The sequence below is a fragment of the Protopterus annectens genome, chromosome 6.part0, assembly GCF_019279795.1.
Source record: "Protopterus annectens isolate FY-2018-M chromosome 6.part0, PAN1.0, whole genome shotgun sequence".
In the NCBI taxonomy this organism is placed as follows: Eukaryota; Metazoa; Chordata; order Ceratodontiformes; family Protopteridae; genus Protopterus; species Protopterus annectens.
In genome coordinates this window covers 1,718,095,225-1,718,120,382 of record NC_056737.1, presented here as the reverse complement: position 1 = coordinate 1,718,120,382, position 25,158 = coordinate 1,718,095,225, and the positions used below count along the sequence as shown (strand labels likewise).

Genomic DNA, 25,158 nt, shown 5'->3' with positions numbered 1-25,158 from the left:
TCAACTCTCAAGGAAGACAAAGCAATCTTCCCCATAACCTGTAACTTCATTCTGCACTTTGCCATATCCAAACATATTACCTGCATAACCTGATACACTCCTCGCATAAGAAAAATTTGTGATGCCAAAGATAGAATCCCCAAAATGGACAGGGTGGACAGTTTTCAAGGAGTGGATTGGTGCCAAAGACTCAAAGGCCAAAGTCTCCAACAATGGGGCCATGCAAGATACCTCTTATGAAGTGTCAAAAATAACAGCATCATACTGTGATCTCCAAGCTTGCCCAGGCACCGAAACCATCAAGGTCGGGTGCGCTTGATCAGACCTCTTGAATGCCAACCCTTGTAGTCGGCACAGAGGGGACAAACCTTGGGTACAGGATCAGCTCCAAAGTCAGTGGTACCAAAATCCATACCAGTAAAGAAGTTAGTAAAGGAGTTCCCAGCCCAGCTCTATCCAGCTTCAAAACAAGGGAATGGAAAAACTCGTAAATCAATCTGTGTGTTCAAAAAAGTCCTCATCCTGAGATCCAAATCTGCCTTGGATGTGTTTTTGTAAGTCTTGAATGAACAAAAGGAAGAAACAGAGGGAGGATGAAATGGAATCCTGAATAACTTCTTTTCTGAACAGGTCCTGCTTAACAGATATTTAGGAGATTACAACAACAAAACTATAAGCTTAGAGAGCTGTGGGGCCAAAGGAGGAGTGTGTGTCTGTGCTGAAGAAACAACCAGTGCCGCATGTCATCTATTTTTTTTTTTTTTTTTTTTTACACACCGATTCCTTGGATCAGTGTGAATGTTTGTTAGAGGGCTTATTAGACTTGTTGAATTCTCTGTCTGGGGGCAGTAAGCTCTTAATTTTTGCAGTCTGAGAGGACTCTGGGCCTTAATTGTGTATCTGGCAATTCTTATTCAAACGTTCCACTCCCAAACACACAACACATCATGATTGTCTTGTGGTGGGATTTTGCATCCACACATCTGACATTTCTTAACTTTTATCTTTCTTCTTCTCCAAGGTAAAGATAGAAAAACAGCAACAGCACAGCAACCATTCAACAGTTTAAACAACCTACTAGAACAACTTAACTCTAAACTTAGAAAAAGGAATTAGAACATTAACAATATTTATTTTCTGTAAACACAATGACTAGATAGGTCAACACTGAAAACAGAAAGGATTAAACAAGATAAAGGGCTTCTAATAAGAAATCAATATCAGTATTAAGTAAATTGAAAAACTACAACAAAAAGCTAACTGTAATATATAAATATAAATCTGAGAAGTACCTAACTGAAATAAAAATCTGCATCTGTTATGAGAAATTAATTTTTATTAAAGGGGCTCATTTTGTCGAGGGCTACTTTTGTTGAGTCTAACCTGGCAAGGATCTCAATGACCCTAATGTCTGACCAAACTAAAAGGATGATGAAATTCCACACTAATGTGAACTGCTCATTCTTCTGAAAAGGACTGGGGCTAGACTAATACTTACACACTCAGATGCTACAACGCTGGCAAGGATACACAATTCCTGAAGTCTGAATGCATGACAGCTCCTAGCAAATCTGGAGCAGAGTCTCAACCATAAGAAAATGAACAGGCTCAAGTCCAGCAGGCAGAGGGGGAAAGATTTAGGAAAAATAATTAAAAACATAGGCTGAATTATAGAACACCCCCCCCCTCCCAAATGTCCTGCATGCTTTGTCCCTAGTGGTTCTGTGTAAGGTCTTCTAAAATTCTCTATAAATCAGTGAAATGCACTCTCACACAAAGGTCACAGTAGTTTAGCACTGCACAATATATTATGTTCTGGTTTTAAGGGGTGTCCAATATATCCCGGACTATCCTAAAATATTTACTAAATTACAAAAGGATTTTTTTTTCCTCTGGAAATTGAGGTCCACAACCTACTGCTCAATAAACTAAAAAAAAAACAAACAATGCTTTTTGGTGTGACACATTTGTTAAATATAATATGCACCTTACCTTTTGGAAATCCCAAATAAGCTACGGTCTCCAAAGTCTCTTGCTTTAAGAATTATTGTGAGTGGATGGACCATTCACATAGCCTAAGTTATCATACTAACCTGATAAGCAAGAAAACTGCAGGACAGCCAAAAGCTATTTCTAATGCTTTCTTTATCCTAAACTGCCCAACTAGTCTCCATTGCGTCAATGCTCCCATCTCAGACTTACATACACCAGGTTATATATACTGCTCTTTCTTCCTCAATGTAAATCAAGCTCTGAAGTAAAATGTATATTGATAGCAGGGCAATTCTATCCTCTCTCTTCCCTGGTTTATGTACTTATAGATTTGTATCATTTCACATTCTTTCGATTTTATTCAAGGTCACTTCATGCTTGCTTTTGTTACTTTACATACTCTCTATGACAGAGTGGTAATATTTCTGACCCCAGACTGAGACTGAAACTGGTCAGAACTAATTAGTGTTCTACCTTGGTTAATGAAGTCAATAACGAAACACATTATTTGCAAATGCAGTTAGGTTTTAGCCACCCTTAAAGTAAGCAAATCTGTTTCTCTGTCAAGCTGCTAGAAACATCACATCTCATTACATAAAGAAAACTGCTTCACCATTCCGGTGACCTTATAAGCATACATTTTTAAACCACTATTGTCTACTCATTACACATTTCAGAACATTATTTTCACTATTATCATAGGAAGTACCAAACCTTCTATTAAAGCACTATAACTACACACACCAGTTCTTAGCAGAGGCACCTACAGGTTGGAATTCCCTACCAGATGACAAAATGCAAACTGGTGACTTTACATTTTCTACATCTGATTCCAGATCTACAATATTAACCAGCAGAAAAGTGTCCTCCTTGATGACTACAAGGCCAGCCTCCTCTTATACCACAGACATATTTAGTTACTAAGTAATCTCTGAAGCTACTGCGACTTGCACTGGGCACAGGCTTGCAAGTTTTGTATCACATCTATTATGTATACTTAAGTCAAAAATAAAGATCTATAACTTCTAAAACAATCCAAAGAAATCCCACATTTGCCATTGGCCTGATCAGGGCTATTCTAATTCAGTTTAACAGTTTGGAGGGCAGAAATATTTATGACCGCCAATCTTAAGTTTAATAAACACAGTCTGCAATACTGGAATTAAGTTTTGACAAAAGAGAAGAAATACATTCAATACAGTAGTTAAGTGTGTCTACTGTTTTACGAAAAAGAATAGTATTTTAAGAAGAAAGTCCAACCTCTGGACTTTTGAAAAGATCCTAACTTCACTTTGCAGCTCACATTTTTCCAAATACTTGCATTACTGTTATTTATCAAACAATAAAACTGCACAACACTCTCACAATGATCATGAAATGTTTAATGTTGTGTACTTGCTCTTTGTAACTGTCCAGGAACAAGTCTGCATGTTCCAGCATAGCAAGGGTTGCCACCTTCTTAGCTCCATGCAGAAAGTTGTTGAGTGATGCCCCATGCTGGCCTATCAGGTAACACAGCTTGCTGAATCTGCTAGTCATCTCCTGGAGAAGCTGGCTAGTTGTGCCACCTAAGGCACAACCAAGATTATCTTGCGAGAGAGATAAAAAAAAAAAAAAAAGAAAACAAAAATTACAGTTTATTTCTGTAAGAATATATCTAAATTTACAACATGCACCATAATATCTACATTTGAATGTGCTGTTTTAATGTTCATGGTTGCACTTTAATTACAATAAATACATGCATGTATGACGCCACAGTATAACTTCTAGTGAATGGCTTTTTTCATTCATCCTACCCAAGCATCATCAGTAATCAGTTAGGCCAGCTCAGGCTCATAATATAACTTATCCTGGAAGCAGTTGGGAATAATGGCTCCTCACAGGGCAGCAAATGCACAAACATGCAGACAAACACACTTGGGTACAAATTCAAAAATATCAGTCTACTTATAAAGCATGTCCTTCAGGTGGGAGGAACCAGAGAACTAGGATAAAACTTACAGTGACTTGGACATCACACAAAAAATGCAGGGAAAGAACACCAAAGGCATAATTAAATGTCAAAACTCAGAAGATGCAAGGTGTCACACTAAAGTACAGTTGTGTACACTTACCATAAATGTAGATGTTTGAGTGTATTCACTGTTACAGTCATTACATTTGGGTAATCCTGCTAGCAGGTTTCCCTCAGTCGGCCTGAATTTCAAAGTCTTGGGTCCTGTGTCTGCTGCTGTCGCCCCTTCCCTGACGTCAGGTCATCAGGGGTATAAAAGAAGCAGCCAACGCCATTTTCTTCAGTTTTTCTTGCCCCAGATGTCAGGTGCCCCCCTAAACAGGTAGCCAAAATTTATATATATATATATAAATACATGCACCAATATACACTTTACCTTCATCTACAAGCAAATACACCACATAGGTTGTTTAAATCAGAGAAGGAAAGAAAAGTTCCAGCAGAAAAAAGAGGGATGGCAGGTGGGTAACGTGGACTGCAACAGTGAATACACTCAAACATCTACATTTATGGAAAGTGTATACAACTGTACTATGTTCTTCGTGTTTCACTGTTACAGTCATTACATTTGGATAGAGTCCCACAGCTATGATTGGGAGGGCTGGAGCTAAACAGCATTAGGAGCGGCTATGAGGCCCTGCAGAACTGCAGTCGCAAAGCCTGCCCTGGATTTAGAGTAGAGTGGCAGCTAATATTGCTTTGTAAAGGTGTGCACTGAACTCCAAGTAGCAGCCTCTAAAATGTCTTTGGTTGGTACTCCCCTGAGAAAGGCTGCTGAAGTGGCTGCAGCTCTGGTTGAATGTGGCCTAATGCCCTTAAGCACTGGCTTGCCATGGTGTAAATAGCAGAAACAAATGCAGTGGCCTATCCACTTTGAAATAGTCTGCTTTGAGATAGCCTTTCCTTGTAATACTGCAGCATATACCACTAGTAATTGCTCTGCCTTCCTGAATAGTCTGGTTCTGTTCAAGTAGAATCTAAGCTGTCTGCGTACGTCCAAAGCATGCAGAATTCTCTCCCCCTTGTTCTGTGGATTTGGATAACAAGTTGGCAGATGAATAGTTTGGTTAAGAGCCACACTGGACACCACCTTAGGCATAAATGTTGGGTTTGTCCTCAGAGAGACCCTGTCTGGATAAAAGGTTCCACAGCCATGAGTGCCTGTAGCTCTGAAACTCGTCTTGCAGAAGTTATTGCTAGGAGCAGAGCTGTTTTCCAAGATAAAAACTTTATATCAGCAGTAGCAGCTGGCTCAAAAGGAGGCAGGGTGAGTTTTTCCAAGACATAGTTGAGGTCCCATGCAGGTATTGGTGATTTCTTTGGAGGCCTTACATTTTTGGCTCCTCTGAGGTACTGTTTTAATAAAGGATGAGAAAAGATTGGTGGCTCTGTATTGTAATGAGCTGAAATGGCAGAGGCATGAATTTTAATTGATGAGAAAGATAGGCATTTATCCAGCATCTCAAGTTAAGTATTGCAAAATCTGAGGAATATTTGGTACAGCTGTATCAGTTCCTTGTGCCTGGTTCCAAGCACAGAATCTCTTCCATTTTCCAGCATAAGATTTTCTAGTACTAGGCCTTCTGGCTTCCAAAATGACACCCATCACAGCTTTAATGAGAGGTGTGTTTTGTATGCATACTGCCAGGTTTAAAGTACTGAGTTGGCTGTGCGGGATCTGACTGTTTTGCTGGGACAGTAGATTAGGTATTTGAGGTAAGGTCCAAGCTGGGCATTGAGACAAGTTCTTTAGGATTGGATACCAGTACTGGCGGGGCCAGTCTGGGGCTATCAGTATCATCTTTGGTTTCTCCTGTCTGACCTTTAGGAGTACCTTGGGGAGGAGAGGCAGTGGAGGAAAGGCATATACTGATAAGTTTTTCCAGCTGAAAGATAGGACGTCCACTTTCAATGCTTGTCTGTGATAAGTCCTTGTGCAGAATCTTTTTAGTTGGTAGTTGTGAGGGGAGGAAAATAGATCTATGTCCAGGCATCCCCATTTCCTTGTTATCATGCTGAAGACTTGTGGGTCCAGCTGCCACTCGTGGGGATCCATGAGGTTTCTGCTTAGTTCGTCTGCCAGACTTTTTTCCTTTCCTGGCAAGAATTACACCTGCAGATGTACTTGGTAAGTCAATGCTGTGTCTAACAAAGTCATAGTTAGTCTGCAAAGGGGGTAAGAATGTGTGCCCCCCTGTTTGTTTATATACCACGTGACCGTGGTGTTGTCTGTCTTTATCAGTAGTTGTGCCGGATGAAGTAGGTCCTAGAAGGCTGTCAGGGCATTTTGAACAGCTAGCATCTCTTTTTGATTGACATGTAGATGCATTTGGTTCGAGGACCATGTGCCCTAAATGCATCTTCCTGCCATGTGGGCCTCCAAGGCATAATCTGATGCATCCGTTGTTAGTGTCTGCCTGGCTGGGGGTAATGTGAATGGCTGTCCCTTGTTTTGGTGACAAGCCTTCGCCCACCATTGAAACTCCTGTTGCAGGCAGGGAATGAGAGTAATCATTGTTTCCAGGCTGTGGCAATGTTGAGTCCAAACACTTTTTAGGTACCACTGAAGTTTCCTCATATGCAGTCTTGCATATGGAATTAGTAGGATGCAGGATGCCATGAAGCCCAAAGCCTACAGATTTTTTCTTGCAGATAACTGGGCCTTTGTTGCCAACATTTTGAAATAGGTAGGCAGTTGCCTTTGTTTGACTGGTGTGAGATAAGAAATCCGGGAAGTTGTATTTAAGCTTGCACCCAGGAATATTATCTCAAGAGGGTACTAGTTTTGATTTCTTTTCGTTGACTGTGTACCCTAGGCATGTTAGAAGTCTTTTCACAAATGCCAGATGCTGTAGAAGAGTGTCCTTGTTCTCTGCTTGAATTAGACAGTCGTCCAAGTAAGGATATATTTGTATTCCTCTTTGTCTGCAGAATGCAATTACTGGTGCCAGGCACTTTGTAAAGACCCTAGGCGCAGTAGATAAGTCAAAGCAGTGCAGAAAATTGGAAATGCATTGAGCCAACCTTGAATCTGAGGTATCTTCTGCATGACTGTCTGATTGGGACATGCAGGTATGCCTCTTTTAGGTTTAAAGTCACAAGCCTAGCATTCTTGCCCAGCATGGGCAGAAGCTGCTGCAAGGTCAACATTTTGAATTTTGGTATATCCAGGAATGTGTTCAGAACAGATAGGTCCAGTATTGGTCTCCAGGCCTTGTCCTTTCTGGGTACCAAGAACAGTCTTGAGTAAATCCTTGTCCCTGCTCTTGCTCGGGTACTTGGTGAATGGCCCCCATCATGCCCATGAGGGATGAGACTTGTTTTTGCGCCTCTGCCCATTGATTGTTTTGGCAGATCTGGCCAGCCATTTGCCTTTGGCAGGGTATGGAAATGGACCACTATATTTAGAACCCACTTGTCCTGGGTTATAATGTGCCAGTTTTGAGAAAAAAAGTGCTAATTTCCCCCCTAAGGGTGCTGCCAGGAGAAAAGTGCTTGGTGCAGGCAGGGAGAAGTGACTGGGACTGTTTCCTGTATGGCTGTGATTTGTCTTCTCCAACTTTGGAGGTAGAAGCACCCCATTGCTTTGACCTGTATGAACCTTGCGCCTGGGATCTGCCCCCTTTGAGGTCTGTCTGACAGAGGAAAGGACCAATTCTTTGTAGGCCAGTGCCTACTAAACCTAGGTGGCTGTACTTGTAAAAAATCTTTGACAATTTGCATAGATTTAGCTTTGTCCTCCATTTTCTTTAACACCTCTTCTGCCTTAACACCAAACAAAGCATCATGCTGTAAAGGTGCATCTAATAATTTAACTTTGACATGATCAGGCAGATTTTATTCCTTTAACCAAGCATGCCTGCTAATTACAGAACCCGTAACTGCGGCCCTGCAGGAGGCCTCCAAAGAATCAAAACCACATTGCAAAGTATGCTTTCCAACTTGTTCAGCTGCATGCAATAAATCCTGCACTTCCTTGTTTTCTGCACATTCAGAGTTTAGCAACATTTTCTGTTTAACCAATGCCATGACATGTTGCTGATATTTGAGCATATGAAACTGACAGTTTAAGGCCCTTATAGCCAAGGTAGCAGATGTGTAAACCTTTTTTTCCCCATCTATCCAGTGCCCTAGAATCCCTGTCAGAGGGGGTATGTTTTTTTGCAGCGGAAACCTTAACTCCTTTGGGACCCTGTGAAATAGTTTCTGGGTCTACAGCAGGGTTTTAAAAAGGAATTTATGAGAGTCAGGAACCCTGTAATATCTGTCAGGCTTACCAGGAGCTGGAGGTAAGGAGTCAGGGGTGAGACTAGACTCTGAAAACACTTCTACAATGTCTAACACAGGTGGAATGGCTAGAGGCCTGTGTTGAGGTAGTAAAAGGAAGTCCCTGAGCCTCTTTTTAGACTCTGAAAAATCTTGGCTCTCCCAGTGGAAATGCTCCCTTCATGGTATGCAAGGTTTCCCCAAAAGAATAGTCCTCTGGAGGCGAAGCTGAAGGTATAGATTCTTCAGCATCAGAATCCTCATAGTGGGGGGAAGAGAATATTCCTGATCAGAAGAGGAATCAGAAGAAATAGAAACCTGATCTGAAGATTCATGTCAGTCTCTTGCCTAGGCCTCTTATCAGGAGGGGGATGGGAGCCTCTGATCAAGATAATCAAGTCTTCGGCCATTTTGAGCATCTGTTTTTTGGGCATAGAGGCCTGTCCACGTGGCTCTTAAGTTTGTTTCTTGGCTTTAGAAAGTGCTTTAGTCTTTGCCTTTGAAGCTGAAGTTGGTTTAATGTAAAGATGTTTAGGTCTAAATACACCCTCAGAAGCCGGCGCATGCTCAGCAGCTCTGGACCCATCTGAGGGAATAGTGTCCGAGGCTCGAATACCTTGAGTTTCCAGTGGCATAGCCGACTGCACATGGAAGTCGGTAGTGGCCTGCGACTCTAAAGTAGCGGGTATCAGGGGCTGTGAAAGCACCTCACTGAGAACCGGTGACTGGCTTAGGAGAAGCTTTGTCGTCGGTTTTGGACCTCGGTTGTTTATCTCTCTCCTTTTCTTTGCGTTTTTTATGAACTCCTGTAGTCGGATGGCTATCCGACGACATTTCTGGATAATTAAACCGGCGTCCAAAACAGTTTAAAGCAAAATCATACCGACGCTTAATACTGCATTGGTTAAATCTAGCACAAAACCGACAACCAGAAACATTGTGATCAGGGCCTAGGCAAGGAATACAGTAAGAATGAAAGTCCTTATGAGGTATTTGCTTTCCACAAGAAATACAATTATTAACTTTTTCTGACATCGGTCTGGAGCAAGAAAAAAGTTTCCCCAACAGGGTACTTAGCTTTATTGAAGACTTCGGGTCTGAAACTTGAACACGAAAATCTCAGGAGTCGGCCGACCGGCACTTGCGAACTACTTCTGCTTCGGGCACCGCGCGGCAAGAAAGACTGAAGAAAATGGCATCCGCTGCTTCTTTTATACCCCTGACGTCAAGGAAGGGGCAACAGCAGCCGACGCAGGACCCACGACTTTGAAATTCAGGCCGACTGAGGGCAACCTGCCAACAGGATTACCCAAATGTAATGACTGCAACGGTGAAACACAAAGAACATCCACTGTATCAACATGTCTTATTTTCTTACTTTTTTTGTTTTCTCAAAGGTAAGCCAATGAGAAAACCTTGAGAATAAGAATTTATGTCACTGGCAGGGAGACTAAACATAGTCAGACCATCAAAACAGACTGATCATTCCTGCATGCAGCCCTTCAACAACTGGTAATTCAAATATAGTAACACTGATGGGAGGAGGTATGATTCTCACTGCCAATTATCACTTTTCTTGATCTGAGAGGAGGGACAGAAATATTATGCAAACAAAAAAGTTCCTAATACAATCCAAGGAGCATCACAGTAGGTAGGCCTAAAACAGATAAACATAAGGCATTCCTGCACGTCTTATTGTACATAAAGCAAGATGAAGGACTGGAAGATGGACAGTAAACGAAAGGAAAAAGTCAAAGTGGTTTACATTAATCTACCAGGAGCAGACAGTGAGATTACAAGATTCAGACTGACGAGGACGTAGAAGCTGTCTGAAGTGTTGAACAACGATACATTCAGCAAACCAGTGCAAGACTACCAGAAAAAAGAGAGAATTCTGGATGTGGCCCCATCCAAGACACTGAGGGTCATGGATGTCCAAAAGAAGACTCCATGGGTTAAAAATTATCATGTCACTTTAAGGTTTAGAGGGGGAGAGGGTAAGAATGTCAAGGTAAATATAACTGAAGGAAATTTTAGGGAAGTGGACTGGTTGGGAGGGTGGCCTAATGGTTAAGGTGTTTACCTTACAAAGACAAGGTGCAGGGTTTGAGTCTCACAAGGGATAATTGGCTAGGCTTAAAATGGCTCACAAGGGCAGTTAGCCTAGTACTATTCTATTGGGTTGGGAGGGTGGCTCAATGGCTAAGGTGTTTGCCTTACAAACACAAGGTGCAGGGTTTGAGTCTCACAGGGGATAATTGGCTAGGCTTAAAATGGCTCGCAAGGGCAGTTAGCTTAGTACTAAACTATGAACTATGAACTATAATAACCTAGAGAAGAGTCAAAGAAGTCTTAAGAGGACTGGGAAAAAACTGAGGTAGTAAAACTACAGCAGTGGGTCTGAAATGGAGTACTGATGAGTTATAAATTGGTTTGAGGAAGAGGCAAAAATGGGTGAAGGCAGATATGAATACAAAGGAAGGTGCAACTAGTAATCTGAACTAAGTACTACATACATGAGGTGAAAGGGAGGGTTGCCTGGAGATGGAACTACAGTTAAATGAAGCAAAGAGAAGTGCGACACAGGAAGTGAGGGGAGCAAAACAACAAATCAAATAGGATCCATGAGAAAGGGTCAAGACAAGGAAGTTTTTTAGACATATAGCAAAAATCCAAGCTGCAGGAAGGGTGGTGCAGGTGGAGCTGCTGCTAATGGCCCTAAGCTGAAGGGTATGCCAATCGTGGAGGAAAATATATACAACTTTAATTCATTTTTTCCCCATCTTTCCCCTCCCTTCTTGAGCATTAATGAAGTGGAATATCACTGACCACACCCTCACAGTGCCCTACCTAATTAAAGTGTAACAATTTCTGTAACCTTTATGTTAGACATCTGCCCCTCTTAATGATCCATTATCTGCTGTTGGGGATCATTTTCAAAGACAAAGATTCTTCTCTCTGGGGTGTTTACATGTAGTAATTGCTGTAAGCACAACTCTTCATGGGTACAGAGTGAGGCTCTGAGAAACCCTAACTGTAGTGCATTTTATTTGTTTTCACATTGTTACCAGGTTAGTCCCACTACTGCGGTGGTAGTTCTGCGGTAGCATTGTCGCCTCACAGTTAGATGTTGCCCGTTCGATTCTCAGCTAGAGCGTCTTGTGTGTGTCGACATGCGTGAATGGGCATTCCTTCGTTGAAGGTTGTGCATTAGGCCCAGCAAGCCTGCACGTAAAAATCTACTGCCAATCATTAGCGGACCGGAGTTCCGCTGTGGTGACCCCTAACCGGGAAAAGCCGAAAGACACAAACAAACCAGGTTAGTCCTACTAGGCCAAAGGCCTCTTTTCAGGGGAGATGTGGTGGCATTCATAGTAATGAAAATTTAGCCAGGGCACAGGGGAACTTCTCCTAGTCTTTTTTTTGCTAAGTGCCATGAGATCTTTTACAGTTATCCAAGCTACCACTAACTCAGCCAGGTGGGACGTCAGTTTATCATAGTGAAAGGACAATGCACTCAAGAGTGCAGCACCCCCTGCAGTGTTAGTACTGGAAATTAATACAATTACCTGGTGTGGGAATAGAACCTAGTCCTCTTTTCTTCCAGCACCAAAAGTGTGTGTGCTACCCATTCAGCTACTGAGACTTTAGTATAGTTAAGCTGACAACCACCTCCCCTGAACATGTGCTGCCCAACAAGCATGAATGTGCTGACTAGACATAAATGGCACACAGCAGGTAGCTTTTTTGAATATATTTCAGCATGATCTTAAATAGCTTGCTGAACAGTAGCACTTGTTTTGTATTAGCATTTTCTCAGAGTCTACTTAGAATATTGGGATTCACAGCAAATGCCGACTCAATATGGTTAAGTCTATATGACCTTAGCTTTTTAAGAGCAGGAGGACAAACTCAAGAATGGAGTTTGGGGAAGTTATACTGTCAGTTGTTGTAAACCCTCACCACCATGGTCTCAGTAAAGCTTTTAATTAGAATAAGCAAAGCTAGACATACAAATTTCTAAAGTTACGTCACCACCATCACAGAAAAACAGACATTGGCCAGCTTAAGCCTTAACTCATGTTTTTTTTTTCCGAATTCAAACTGGATTCAGTTTATTTATTACAAAGCAGAATTAATATGAAATGATAAACAGCTTGAACAAATATAAAACACATAGGTGTATCGACCTCTATACTGTTTGTTAGGCAACATGAAGATATAGTGCAACACTGTGATAACAAACTTAAAATATAGCTTTTTTTACCTGAATATTCCTGCTAGTACAGTCCATCAGCTTAGTTCACTATAATTTATCAAACTGGAGGAAATTGGAGTGAAATGGTAAAAAATATAATATGATGACCTTCATAGTTCATTACTTCAGTATTGGGGGGGGGGTGGGCAAGGGGAAGATGCTATGCTGTGAAAGATGTTGGACACAGAAGATCAGCAATGGACAGACATCAAGACAGGAAGGATGCTGAGGAGGAAGTGACTGCTCTAAGACAGGATAAAGCACAAGAGCTGGATAGACTGCTTCTCCAGTATTTGGCCTATGTGCTATCAGATCCCCAGATGAAGATGTTCAACAGTTAACTACCCAGTGCAGAAATGCTCAAGGACTAGAAGATGGCAAGTGCACCTCTGTACAAAAGGAAGCAGGACAGACTCAGGGAACAAACAGCAATGTCAAGGAAAATATTGGAGCAAATCCTGAAATAAATAATGGTTGCTCTTCAAGAAGACAATGATCCATGAAACCTGATCTAGTCTGACAACTAGGTTACAGAAGAACTTGACAATGAAATACCAGGAAATATGGGATACAAAGACTCCAGCAAGACCTTAGACTTTGTTCTGCATATGCCACTGCAGCTAGGAGCACTGGATATGCTCTGTTAGGATCAAAACTGAGGAACTCAACTGCTACAAGGTTTAAGGGCAAGACACGGAGGGTTGTAGCAAGAATGACAGTACTGTAAGGGTCATTCCCGGGTTGGTCCTCTTCAGTGTGCTAATTTCAGACATATCTGAGGGAAAAACACATTAAACAAAAACACATAAGAATATACCTTGGGAAAAGTACCTGGTCAAACACTGTACCTAACTAGAAAGACCACAGTGGTTGCAAACCAAGAAAATAGATGGTATGAACTCTAAGATAAGGAGACTTGTGCCTGGCAATCCAAGACCCAAACCTAATGAACTTGTTGCATATCCGTAAATTAAACGGGACTAGGTCTACCTGTTCCAGGGACCTAAACATGGCCTGCGACTTAAATAGGACATGCTGGAGGGACAGATTTATCCCCTAGCAAGCGACTACTGCACTTTTGGAACAGGCTACCAATTCATGTAAAACAGAGCACCACTATGACACTGTTCAAGAGGAATCTGGACAAGTTCATAGGTAGGTACTAGGCTATTGGCCCTGGGGCCTGTACAAGTCTAGCCAAAAAGGTACCCTGGCTTTTTCCACGCAAGAAAATTAATTTCCTGTGCCACTGTCGAGCAGAGCCATAGAGGTGATCCCCAGGGTGAATTTCCTACTTCCCATCCAGTCATCAAGATTTTTCTTGAAGAGTGCTAATGAGGAGCTTTGTTTGATATATCTAGGTAGTTTATTCCAGAGTACGGGAAGTCTCTGGGACAGGAATCTATCCCTCTGGCATGTTCTGTTTATTGTGGTGACAAGCTTTAGGTCCCTACAGCGTGTAGCTCGGTGGGATTGGGATTTCTTTAAGTGGAGCATGTCCAACAGCTCTGGGTTTGACATAGCTTTGTATGTTAGGCAGAGATCACCTCTGAGCTAGCGATATGCGATGGAGTAAAGCTGGAGTTTTTTGAGATGGTCTGCATACGGCATCTGTTTGAGGCCAGTAATCCTCTTTGTGAGGTATTTCTGCGACCTTTCCAGTTGTTGTAGATGTCTTGTGAGGTACAAACCAAAAGGGGCGTTGCACCCTATAATGGGTCTAATGAGTGATGAGTAGAGGGGAACAATGACCTCTTTTTTTCTGGATGAGAAACCTTTTGTGATGAGGTGTAGAAGGACTTCCTGACTACTGCGGTGATGTGATTATCAAAGGAAAGACTACTGTCCACCTTTGTCCCAAGGTCTCTTATCACACTTTCGGTGTTAAGTATACTACCGCCTATGTTGTAGTTCCTGGGTACAGAGTTTTTACCAAAGGGGATGACAATGCACTTTTTGGCACTGAGCTTGAGGCCATGGCTTTGACACCAGGCATTTGTCTCAGTGAGGCCCTTTTGTAGGATGTTCACATCATTAGGAGTTTCGATTATGGCTCCTAGTTTGCAGTCATCTGCGAACTTCATTAGCCAAAGACCTTCTGTGTTAGCCTGTACTTCAGAGAAGTAGATACCAAACAGGAGAGGACTCAGGACTGAACCCTGTGGTACTCCACTTGTCACTGATCTGAAGTTTGGAGTCTGCTACTTTCACAGTGTGGGTTCTGTCAGTGAGCCAGTTGGCAAACCCATCTTGTGACATAGGGATTTGTACCTAGTTTAGTGAGTTTATCTATAATTCCAGAGTGGGGGATGGTGTCGAAAGCCTTAGCAAGATCTAGATAGGCTGTGTGAACCACCTTACCCTTGTCTTACAGCTTTGGTGACTGCTTCAAAGAAGTCCATCAGGTTTAGGAGACATGATCTGCCTATTACAAACCCGAACTGGGTGGGGTCCAGAGTTTGGAGATTACCAATGTCTTTGTTTATAAGCTCCATGGCCTTGCAGACCAGACTCGTCAGGCTAATGGTGCGGTAGTTCCCAGGGTCCGTGGTGGCTCCCCCCTTGTGGAGTGGGATAACCGTCGCTGTGCACCATTCAGCAGGCACAAAGCCTGAGGTGAGGCTATGATTGAACATGGTACTCAGGTGGGGTGACAGTTCGTTCTGTAGTTCGTGTAGAACACAGCCTGGCTTTGGAGAGAGTGTGGTTTTTACCTGTGCAGTCGTGATTACAGGAACTTTGCATTCTTCCAGTATAGAGATGGGCTCTTTAGGGGGTGAGATAGGTTCAGTGCTAACTTTACCCCTATCTGCCAAGATGTTGGCAATATCAGTTGGGTCTGTTTATTTTAGTGCCATTGTGCTGTAACTCAGAGCAGATCTGAGTGTTGCCATTCAGATTCTTGACATAGCTATAGAATGCTTTGTGGTTGCCTTTAGAATCAGTGGCGATTTTGTTTTCGTAACTAGCTTCGGAGGATTTTATCAGGGATTGCAGCTTTTTACTGAAGCTGACCAGGGAGCTCCTCCACTCATGGGATTTTACTCTGTTTTGCAACAGTTTCTTCCTTCTGTTGTACAGTTTATTTATGGCAGGGACCACCAGATTGGCTTCCTTTTTTTGGAGGATAGCATCTTGGTTCTGTTTTGGATAGCACGATCCATGCATTCATGTAAGTGCTTATAAAGTGCAATTATGTGGGATTCAGTAGTCGTAACTGTATTGTCCATCTGCATGAGTGTCATGAAGTTCACCACTTCTGTCTTAAGAAGCATGAAGTTGGCTTTGGAGAAATTTTTTACCATGGTTTCCTTAATGGGTGTGGGGGCAGGATGTGGATATCTAGGGTAATTAGCTTATGGTCGGATCGGACCAATGAGGCACTGACTTCAGGTGTGGAACACCGGTCACTCGTGCTGGTAATGACTAGATCTAGGATACTGTCACCCCTGGTGGGGGTGTGGATAAGTTGATCCAGGGCATTGGAGTTTATGAATTCCAGAAAGCATTGAGCGAAGGAGTTGGTACATGAGTAGTTTTCCCAGTTAATGGTGGGGTAGTTGAAATCGCTCATTATTAGGGTGCTTGGTTGAACCCTAATATTTTCTAGTACATCAAGAAAAGAGGAGTGGGAATCCTGGGGCATGGTGGGTGATCTGCAGCAAGCTACAATTTGGATTGTAGGTTTGCCCAGAGTTAGTTGCACTTAGATAACCTCGGCTGCATTATGCTGAGCACCTAGCCTGGAGGTGTGGATATCCTTAATGAATATGGACACACCTCCGCCTTTGGTGTTCCGGTCCAGGTTACATGGCCGAAAAGTGTGGTATGAGTTATAGTCTGGTAGTGCAGGGGTGCTCTCTGGAGCTTTGAACCAGGTCTCAGTCACTGCACAAATATCGATGTTCTCCATTTTAAGGAGTGCCTCGAGTGAGTGCATTTTGAGATTTAGACTTCTAGCATTGAGTAGCATCATCCTCAGTTTTTGCTTGCCTGTTCCTGTTACGGTGGTGAATTTGTCAATTGAACCTTGCCTAAAAAAGACACTATAGGAGCGGCAAGAACCTTAGCCAGTATCCAGAATCCCAGTGGTGACAGGTGCAGGCCATCCCTGGCAAAGCATCGTGGTCTGTCGACCATGTCATCCCAGGCAGACAGATACTGGATCCCTTTAGAATGGCACCAGAAACTTAGCCAGTTGTTAAAGTCAATCATTTTGTCCTTGTACTGCGGCATCATTCTGAGCGATGGCAGAATGCTACTCAGGGCTAGGGTCATACCTGCCTGGGCTACAAGATCAGAGAGCTCTTCCATGTCTCTTTTCATGTAATCCAGGAAGGTATGTCTCAGGTCATTCACACCAACATGGACAATGACAAAGTCATATTTGTACTTGTTGTGGAGTGACCTGAGTGCATGGGTTATGTGGCGGATCCTGGCACCAGACAGGCAGCTGACAGTAACCTTCTCCTTGTTTAGCCTGGTGAGTGTGACATCAGTGTGCCTGACTATAGAGTCACCTATGACTGGTTTATTGGGTACATTGTTTTGCCTTATTGGCTGTGGTTGAGTGGCACACTGAGTCTACGGGCTATGTGTCATTTGGGTTGTGTTGGGGGGTGGAGGTTGCTTGCATTTCTGCTTTGGAGGTCTCTGTTGCTTGAGCAGATTATTATTGAGAGCCTCCGCGAATGTTTTTGTGTTTCTATGTGTGGATTTTGGTGGTGTAGATTTAGTGAGACTATGTGATGAGCGTGGCGTGGTGCAAGTGTTTACCTTCTCCTCTTGACTGTCAAGTTCAGTCTTGATTGGAAAGAGCTTTACCTCCAGTTTGGCTAGATAAGTGCATCTCTCACAGGTTGTAGTGTTGGGTGGTAGGAGGAGAGAGTTGTCTGTGTACATGAGCAATTTCTACATTGCCCCAAGATGCCCAGATTCATCAAATAGACAGGAGAGAACACTGGTAGCTGACCATTGGACATGCCTGAATAAAAAACAATTTTCCTCTAGATAAGTGAGGAAAGTGAGTACAAGAGCTGTTTTTCTCTAAGCAAGTGAGGAAAGTAAGTACCAAAACTGTTTTCCTCTAGGTAATGAGGAAGGTTGAGTGCTGTAGTAATTAGTAGGTTATTTAGTGCTTACAAGTTCTGAACAAGTGCTGATCACGAATAAGCAAATTCAAGTGCTAAAACTAAGAATCTGTATCTGGACTAAACTAGTTACAGGAAAGGGGGGAAACAAGTGCAAATGTGGGCTTTTAAATCAGAAGGATGACAAAGATGGAAAAACTGCCCAAATGGCCAATAACTACAATTTCTGGGCCAGAACCACTCCTTATGTGGTAGATAGGTTACCTAGTGCTTACCACTCCCACTGATAAGCTAGAAGGCTTCCCTCCAACACAGGAAGCTTGGGGGGGCTTATACTAGGCTATCTGCCCTGGGGCAATTATAAGCCTAGCCCGATTCTGTATGGCTTACGCCACCCCTTGATTTGAGTATACTGTGCCCTTTTTAAGGTTTAGTTTACTGTGCCTCTGTCTAATAGTGACACGGGAGTAATCCCTGGTACAAACCTACGATCCCCCATTCACTTATCGAGATTCTTCTTGAAGAGATTCAGTGAGGTGCTCTGCCTCACATGAACTGGAATTCTATTCCAGAGCGAAGGGAACCTCTGGGTTATGAACCTGTCCCTCCAGCAAGTTCTATTTATTTCTGTGCTGAGGTTCAAGTCCCTCGAGCGTGTGGCTCTAAGGGATTTAGATTTACTGAGGTGGAGCATGTCCATTAATTCTGGATTTGACATAGCTTTGTATGTCAGGCATAGATCGCCTCGAAATAGGCGGTATGCAACCGAGTAGAGCTGGAGTTTTTTTAACCGAGCAGCATATGGCATCTGTTTGAGACCCTTGATCCTCTTGGTGAGATACTTTTGGGGTCTTTCTAATTGCTGCAGGTGTCGGGTAAGGTACATCCCAAAAGGGGCATTGTATTCTATGATGGGCCTGATGAGGGATGAATAAAGGGGCACGATTACCTCTCTTGATCTAGATGTGAAACCCTTCATGATGAAGTGGGCTATGTAGAAGGTCTTTCGAACCACTTTGGCAATGTGGTTTTCAAAGGAGAGATTGCTATCAACTTGGGTCCCCAGGTCCCTAATAACTTTCTCTGTACTTAATGGGTTTCCGCCTATGTGGTAATTTCTAGGCACATTGTTTTTGCCAAAGGGTATGACTATACATTTTTTGGCATTTAGCTTTAAACCATGGCGCTGGCACCAGTTATCTGTCTCTGTGAGACCTTTTTGAAGGATGTTTGTGTCAGCTGGAGAGTTGATTATGGCGCCCAGTTTGCAGTCGTCTGCGAACTTGGTGAGCCAGAGTCCTCCCACATTTGCCTGTACCTCAGAAAAGTATATACCGAACAAGAGTGGTCCCAGGACAGAACCCTGTGGGACACCACTTGTGACCGGTTTTGAGTCTGACATGGCTCCAGCAACTCTCACTCTGTGGGTTCTGTCTTTGAGCCAGTTTGCGACCCATCTTGTGACATAGGGGTTTATATTTAAGCTGGATAGCTTATCTATGATGCCCGAGTGGGGTATTGTGTCAAATGCCTTTTATGGTCTGATCTTACCAATGAGAGATATACTTCTGGTGTGGAGCATAGAGTCCCCATGTTGGTAATGATCAGGTCTAGTATGTTGTCCCCTCTTGTGGGAGTGGTGACTAGTTGTTCCATAGCATTTGAGTTTATAATTTCCAGGAATCTTTGGGCTAAGATGCTGGGGCTTGAGTAGTGCTCCCAGTCAATGTTTGGGTAGTTGAAGTCGCCCAATATAATGGTGTTCGGAGAGATATTTATGTTCTCCGATGTTTTCAGGAAGGCCGAATGGGATTCCTGACTTTGAGAGGGTGGTCTGTAGGATGCTATAAACTGAAAAGCAGTCTTGCCCACTGTTAGTTGCACATGGATGGTCTCCGATACTTCGTGCAATGCCGCTAACCTGGAGGTGTGGACATCCTTGATAAATATGGAAACTCCCCCTCCTTTTGTGGTTCGGTCCGGGTTTTGGGGCCGAAAAGCATGATACGAGGTATAGCCTGGTAGTGCTGGGGTGCTCTCTGGAGCCTTGAACCAAGTTTCTGTCACTGCACAGATATCGATGTTCTCCATATTGAAGAGAGCTTCGAGTGTGTGCATCTTGAGGTTAAGACTTCTGGCGTTTAGCAGCATTACCCTTAGTTTCTTGTTCCTTGTGCTGTCTATTGTGGTGGGTTTGACTTTTGAGCCTTGCCTAAAAAAGGCACTATGGGGGTGGCAAGATCCTTTGCCAATATCCGAAAGCCCAGTGGTGACAGGTGCAAGCCGTCCCTAGCGAAGCAACGTGGCTTGTCGAGCATGTCATCCCAGGCTGACAGACACTGGATCCCCTTTGAATGACACCAAAATTTTAGCCAATTGTTAAAATTGATAATTTTGTCTTTGTACTGTGGCATCATTCTAGGTGAGGGTAAGATGCTGCTCAAGGTCAGGGTCATACCATCCTGGGCTACATGATCAGAGAGCTCCTCTATGTCTTTTCATGTAGTCCAGGGAGGTACGTCTCAGGTCATTCACACCAGCATGTACAATGACTGAGTCATATTTGTCTTTGCTTTGGAGTGACCTGAGTGCTTGCGTTATGTGTCGGATCCTAGCACCCGACAGGCAGCTCACCGTGACCTTCTCTTTATTCAGCCTGGTGAGCGGGATGTCAGTGTGTCTGACAATAGAGTCACCTATAACAAGAGTATCAGGTGTGTTATTCAGCCTTAAGGGCTGTGGCTGCTTGGCACACTGACTTTGTGGGTTATGTGTTGTGTGTGTTTTGTTTTGAGATAGCATTTGCTTGGATGTCTGCTTTGGAGGTCTCTGTTGCTTAGGTAGATTTTTATTTAGAGCCTCCGAGTATGTTTTTGTGTATTTATGTGTTTGGTTCACTGATGTGGTGGGACTATGTGATACTGGAATTGTGTTGTGTGAGGTTACCTTCTCCTCCTGACTGGTTACACCAGTTTTGAGATGAGAGAACTCAGCCCCCAGTTTGGCTAAATAGTTGCATCTCTCACATATATTTGAACCTGTTTGGAGGAGGAGAGGGTTGTCCGTGTACATGAGACAGTTGTAACATTGCCTCAAAATTCCCAGATTCACCAGCTGGACTGGAGAAGAAACCACTGACTGACCTTTGGACATGCTAGAGTAACAGGGAAACTGAATTTAAGATGGACCAATAGAGGACAGGGTAATCGTAGAGAGTATAAGAGTAAGTAGTGCTTATGGTTTAATAGTGCTAACTTGTAGGATTACTTAATTGGACCGGTGAAGGGCCTTAGAAGGAGAATATGGTGTTTACATTGAGAGATAGAGCCGTTCTAAGGGAAAAAGTGAAGAGCAGACTTTGTGGAGCCAGGAATAGTTTAAACCCAATTAGGCGGTGCTGCCCGTTATTGCGCTATGCTCAAAACCGCGCAAAAGAGGGTTTTAAGAGAGCAAGATGAAGGAGTTTTGGAATTGACCCAAAATGGCCAATAAAACTACAGTTTCAAGTCAGTAACCACTCCCACAGGGGCAGGCAGGCTGCTCAATGTTTGTCACTGCCACTGATCAACAGAGACACTTTCCTTTAGCCCAAGCAAAAAATGGCCTCACAGAAACTTACAAACAGTTCAAGAACAGCAAGCCTGTAACTGAACTTTTTTAAATCTCAGAAAAGTGGGAAAAAAGCAAGATTTTTTTGTTTGAAACGTTTTTCAGAGATAGCAGAGGTTAACAAGTATCAACAAGTTATAACAGTGCAGTAAATGACCCCACACAAGAGTGCTAGGCCAAAGACAGATAAAATGCAAGTTTTGAGAAAAAAACGATTTTAAAAATAAGTGCAAACAGGAAATTCAGTGAACAGCTCTAGGTTGTGCTCAGTTACTAATGCAGAAATCAAATTTAACATATATTAACATATATATATATATATATATATATATATATATATATATATATATATATATATATATATATATATGTGTGTATATATATATATATATATATATATATATATATATATATATATATATACATACAGAAAAGTAGCTAAAACAGCAGTAAAAACAATTCAAATGCAGTGCAAACTAGCACACTTGAGTATGCAATTAAATTAAACATGACTAAAAACAAGTGCAGGAGGAGTCTATTAGGTAGAATGAGGTAAAGAGATGGGACTGGGGGGGGAGGGTAAATTCTTAACAGGGATAGTGTTGCATCCTTCCTGTACATGGGCAGTCATCACTAAATGTAATCTTGGGTATTGACTAGCATGTCTATGGTAATACACTGGGATGAATCAGCTAGGCTTAAAATGATCTCCAGGTCAATAGCCTAGTAATCTCCTATGATCCCTTAAGTCCTAATAACAGCTCTGTCATTTTACTCCAGTTCCTATAAACTCCTACACAGCAATCTCTTCTTGGTCTACAAGGTAGTGAAAGAGCCAGTCCTGTTTAACTTCTCAAACCTTCAAAAGTCTGGAAATAAAGCCAATGCTCACTCTAACACCCATCTAAATCACAAAATAAACAGAACCTTTTGACATGACGGATCTGTCTTGAAGGATCCCATATCCACAGAAAAAGCTCCCAATCCACATAAAAAACAGCTCCTAAACTAGCTTCAAAACCAGCCTTGATGAATGAATAGGCATCTCAATTCCCTCTGGGCCGTGTAGTCAGGGCCTTGTAGTTAGAGGAAACAAACAGCGGTTAATTACAGTTACTATGTTTCTAATGGTCAACTGGGCCTGTTGCTAGTAATAACCTATGAAACTGTAAGAAAAGGATGAACCTTGACATTGACACAAGCACAGGTGCAGTGGTGGATGACAGGGCTAATAACTGATACGAGTGGGCAGTAAGGTGGCAGTTGAGTTACAGTGCAGACAAATGAGAAGCACTACACCTAGGCTGCAGCAATCGAGATGTGAACCATCAGCTGCAAAATTAACACAGATGTAAAAACAGGAAATGCATCTTTTGTGATCTGCTCATATAACTACTTATTCTTTCTATTCTTAGTTTAACAGCCTGGTCCCAATAACTACTGATATGAATTTTATATGCCATGCCTATTATGTTTTCTTTTAATGCCTCATCTGTACTAGGCTGTGGTAGAAGAACTTGTATCCACTCTGGTTTCTCTTCTCTCCTGCTTTGTTCTGCAGTTCTTTGTTTTAGTTGTTATTAACCTTGTATAGGGCTAACTGCTCCCTTGTCTGCACATTAGACTCCTTCTGGGATTCCTCCCAAACCATTACATCTCCTGTATGCAATATCTGCCTCCCAGTACCTTGGTTATTGACAAAAGGCTCTCCATCCTTTTGGCTGCCTTAATATGAATCTCTGCCTAACTTTTGCTGTTTCTCAGACCTAATGGTATGATATGCATTGTCTAGTCTCTCACCCATTTCATTTTATATTTCTGTATGTGTAGTAATCCCCATACTTGCCTTTTCTTTTTCATCTGCAGCAAAAATCCTACTTATTCTTTATCAACACTATTTTAAACTCCAAACAAGTACCCTTTGACAGGAAAATACAGCAGTCAACTGTTCTTTGATGTAAAAATCCAAGTTTAATTCACACAAGCAACTTCCAAAGTTTAAAATCAAAGCACATAAATGCCCTTCACCAACTCAGCTTTTCGTCTAGTTAAAACAGACTTCATCAGATGCAGGCTCATACCAAACTACACATATTTATATCAATTAATATTTAAACTATCCAACCAATGGTTTCTTTATCAATACTATTTTCTAACTGCATGGCTATCATTTTCTTCCACTATGGGACTTCAATATTTATTTTATGCCAGACATACTAATCTTGATTGAGCAGCTGTACAGTACCAACTAAATTGGAGAGCTTCAGCTGTCAGTGTTTTACTGGTAGCATCACTTTTCCCACAATTCGTGCTTTGTTCTCCCCAAAGAAATATTTTGTTGATCAACTCTCAAACTTTTTTTTTCAGGTTAAGCAAATTACGCACAGGTTATCAGGAATGCTTGTATCTTCTTTATTCATGGGCATTATTTTCCATTGTCTTAATTTTTTGTTAAATAACGTCACACATTTTCTTTGCTGCCTAGTCAACATCCTTTTTTTCCCATATTCCTATAGGTTTCATTCTGTCATGCCCACATTATATAACTGTACCAAATCACATACAGGATTACAATTGAGAACTATTACCTTCACCTTACTCTCAATTTTATATCTAGACATTTTGGGGTATTGTTTTAATAATCTAATATCTTTGGAATATATATTGTAGCTTTGTTACAATACATTGTCATCTCTAATGACTGACAGTTTCTCTTGTTGATGGTCACTCGCATTCTTGAACTAAGGAGGTCAAATTTTAACTGCCAGTAGTTCTTGGTTCTAAATGGTGAAAGTGGAAATGACTGCCCTGAACCTGGTACAAGGCTCAATCTACTAGAATACAACCCAACAATTTTTATGTACACTTATGTTTCCTTGTAAAGTTCGAATACCAACTCTAGCCCCGTTCTTGGGAAGCCAAATGCCGTCATTGTCCTGCTCCTGTGAAAATGCCTTTTCTGCATCCAGCCTATGAACTGTAATATCTTTTTTGCTCTACTTCTTAATAAATGCTCTGCAGATATCCAACATCTATCTAATCTGCCCAATTTCCATACTGCAGAGAGAAATATGTACACTCCCTTCTGTCCCACCCCTAGGGTCATAGTGGCTTTCAACCCAAACAATTTTCTGTACTTTTCTCAAACACCTTTCCCTCTTGTGAAATCTTGTATTTCCTCAGTTCATCTGAGACATTATTACTGCAGATTAAATTCCAGTCATCGCATATTATTAATATTCCTTTCCTGAGAGGTACTTACGTTTCAGATATTTCACTTCTACTATGTTATACTCATCTTTGGTAGAATATACTAACAAAACAGACTTTTTTCCCTCTTTCAGTGTTGTCTGAGCATCATGTACTTGGCTTTACATGGTAGCCTTTTCCTTCTCTATTTTTATACCTAGGCTTTTCTGCATCAGTAATTACAGCCCTTCTCTTCCTGTCCCCTCCACAGCCTGCATAACATCCTTCTTTAACACTTCTTTTCACTAGTGCTTCATGTTTCATTACATCTAGGTGAGTTTCCTTCATTACCATCTTGTGCTTTCTTTTTATATTAGCATCCTCCATCACTTATGTCCCACCAATATCCTTTTCATTCCATGATAAAATACCAAACATAGTTATATTTATCAGCTTAAGTTTAGTATTCTTAACTTAGTAGTGCAGATAGGTATATGCATAGTTGCGACTGGAATTTAGCCATGTTCACCTTAAGTTTAGTATTCTTAATTATGTTAGTGTACTAATTTACTACCTCATTGATATATGCCTGTCTTGTTAAAGGAAAACACCGGGCTCAACCACAATTTAACTCAACCGTGAGTCTTTTTCTTTCCCTGTGAACTCATCCCAGCCATTACAGTTATCAGAACACACAACAAAGTTTGTCAGTTCTACACTTCTGCCTTTCTCTAGCA

General features: G+C 42.0%; 1 protein-coding gene across 2 annotated transcripts in view; it reads right to left on the bottom strand.

Annotated features, from left to right (window-relative positions):
* ALS2 (alsin Rho guanine nucleotide exchange factor ALS2) overlaps positions 1 to 25,158 on the bottom strand; it is a 2,167,716-nt gene that overhangs the window by 1,399,788 nt on the left and 742,770 nt on the right. For both annotated transcript variants that reach the window (XM_044075110.1, XM_044075111.1), the window contains exon 11: positions 3,392 to 3,581. In XM_044075110.1, coding sequence (XP_043931045.1) covers positions 3,392 to 3,581 — 190 coding nt within the window. The remainder of the gene's footprint in view (positions 1 to 3,391; positions 3,582 to 25,158) is intronic.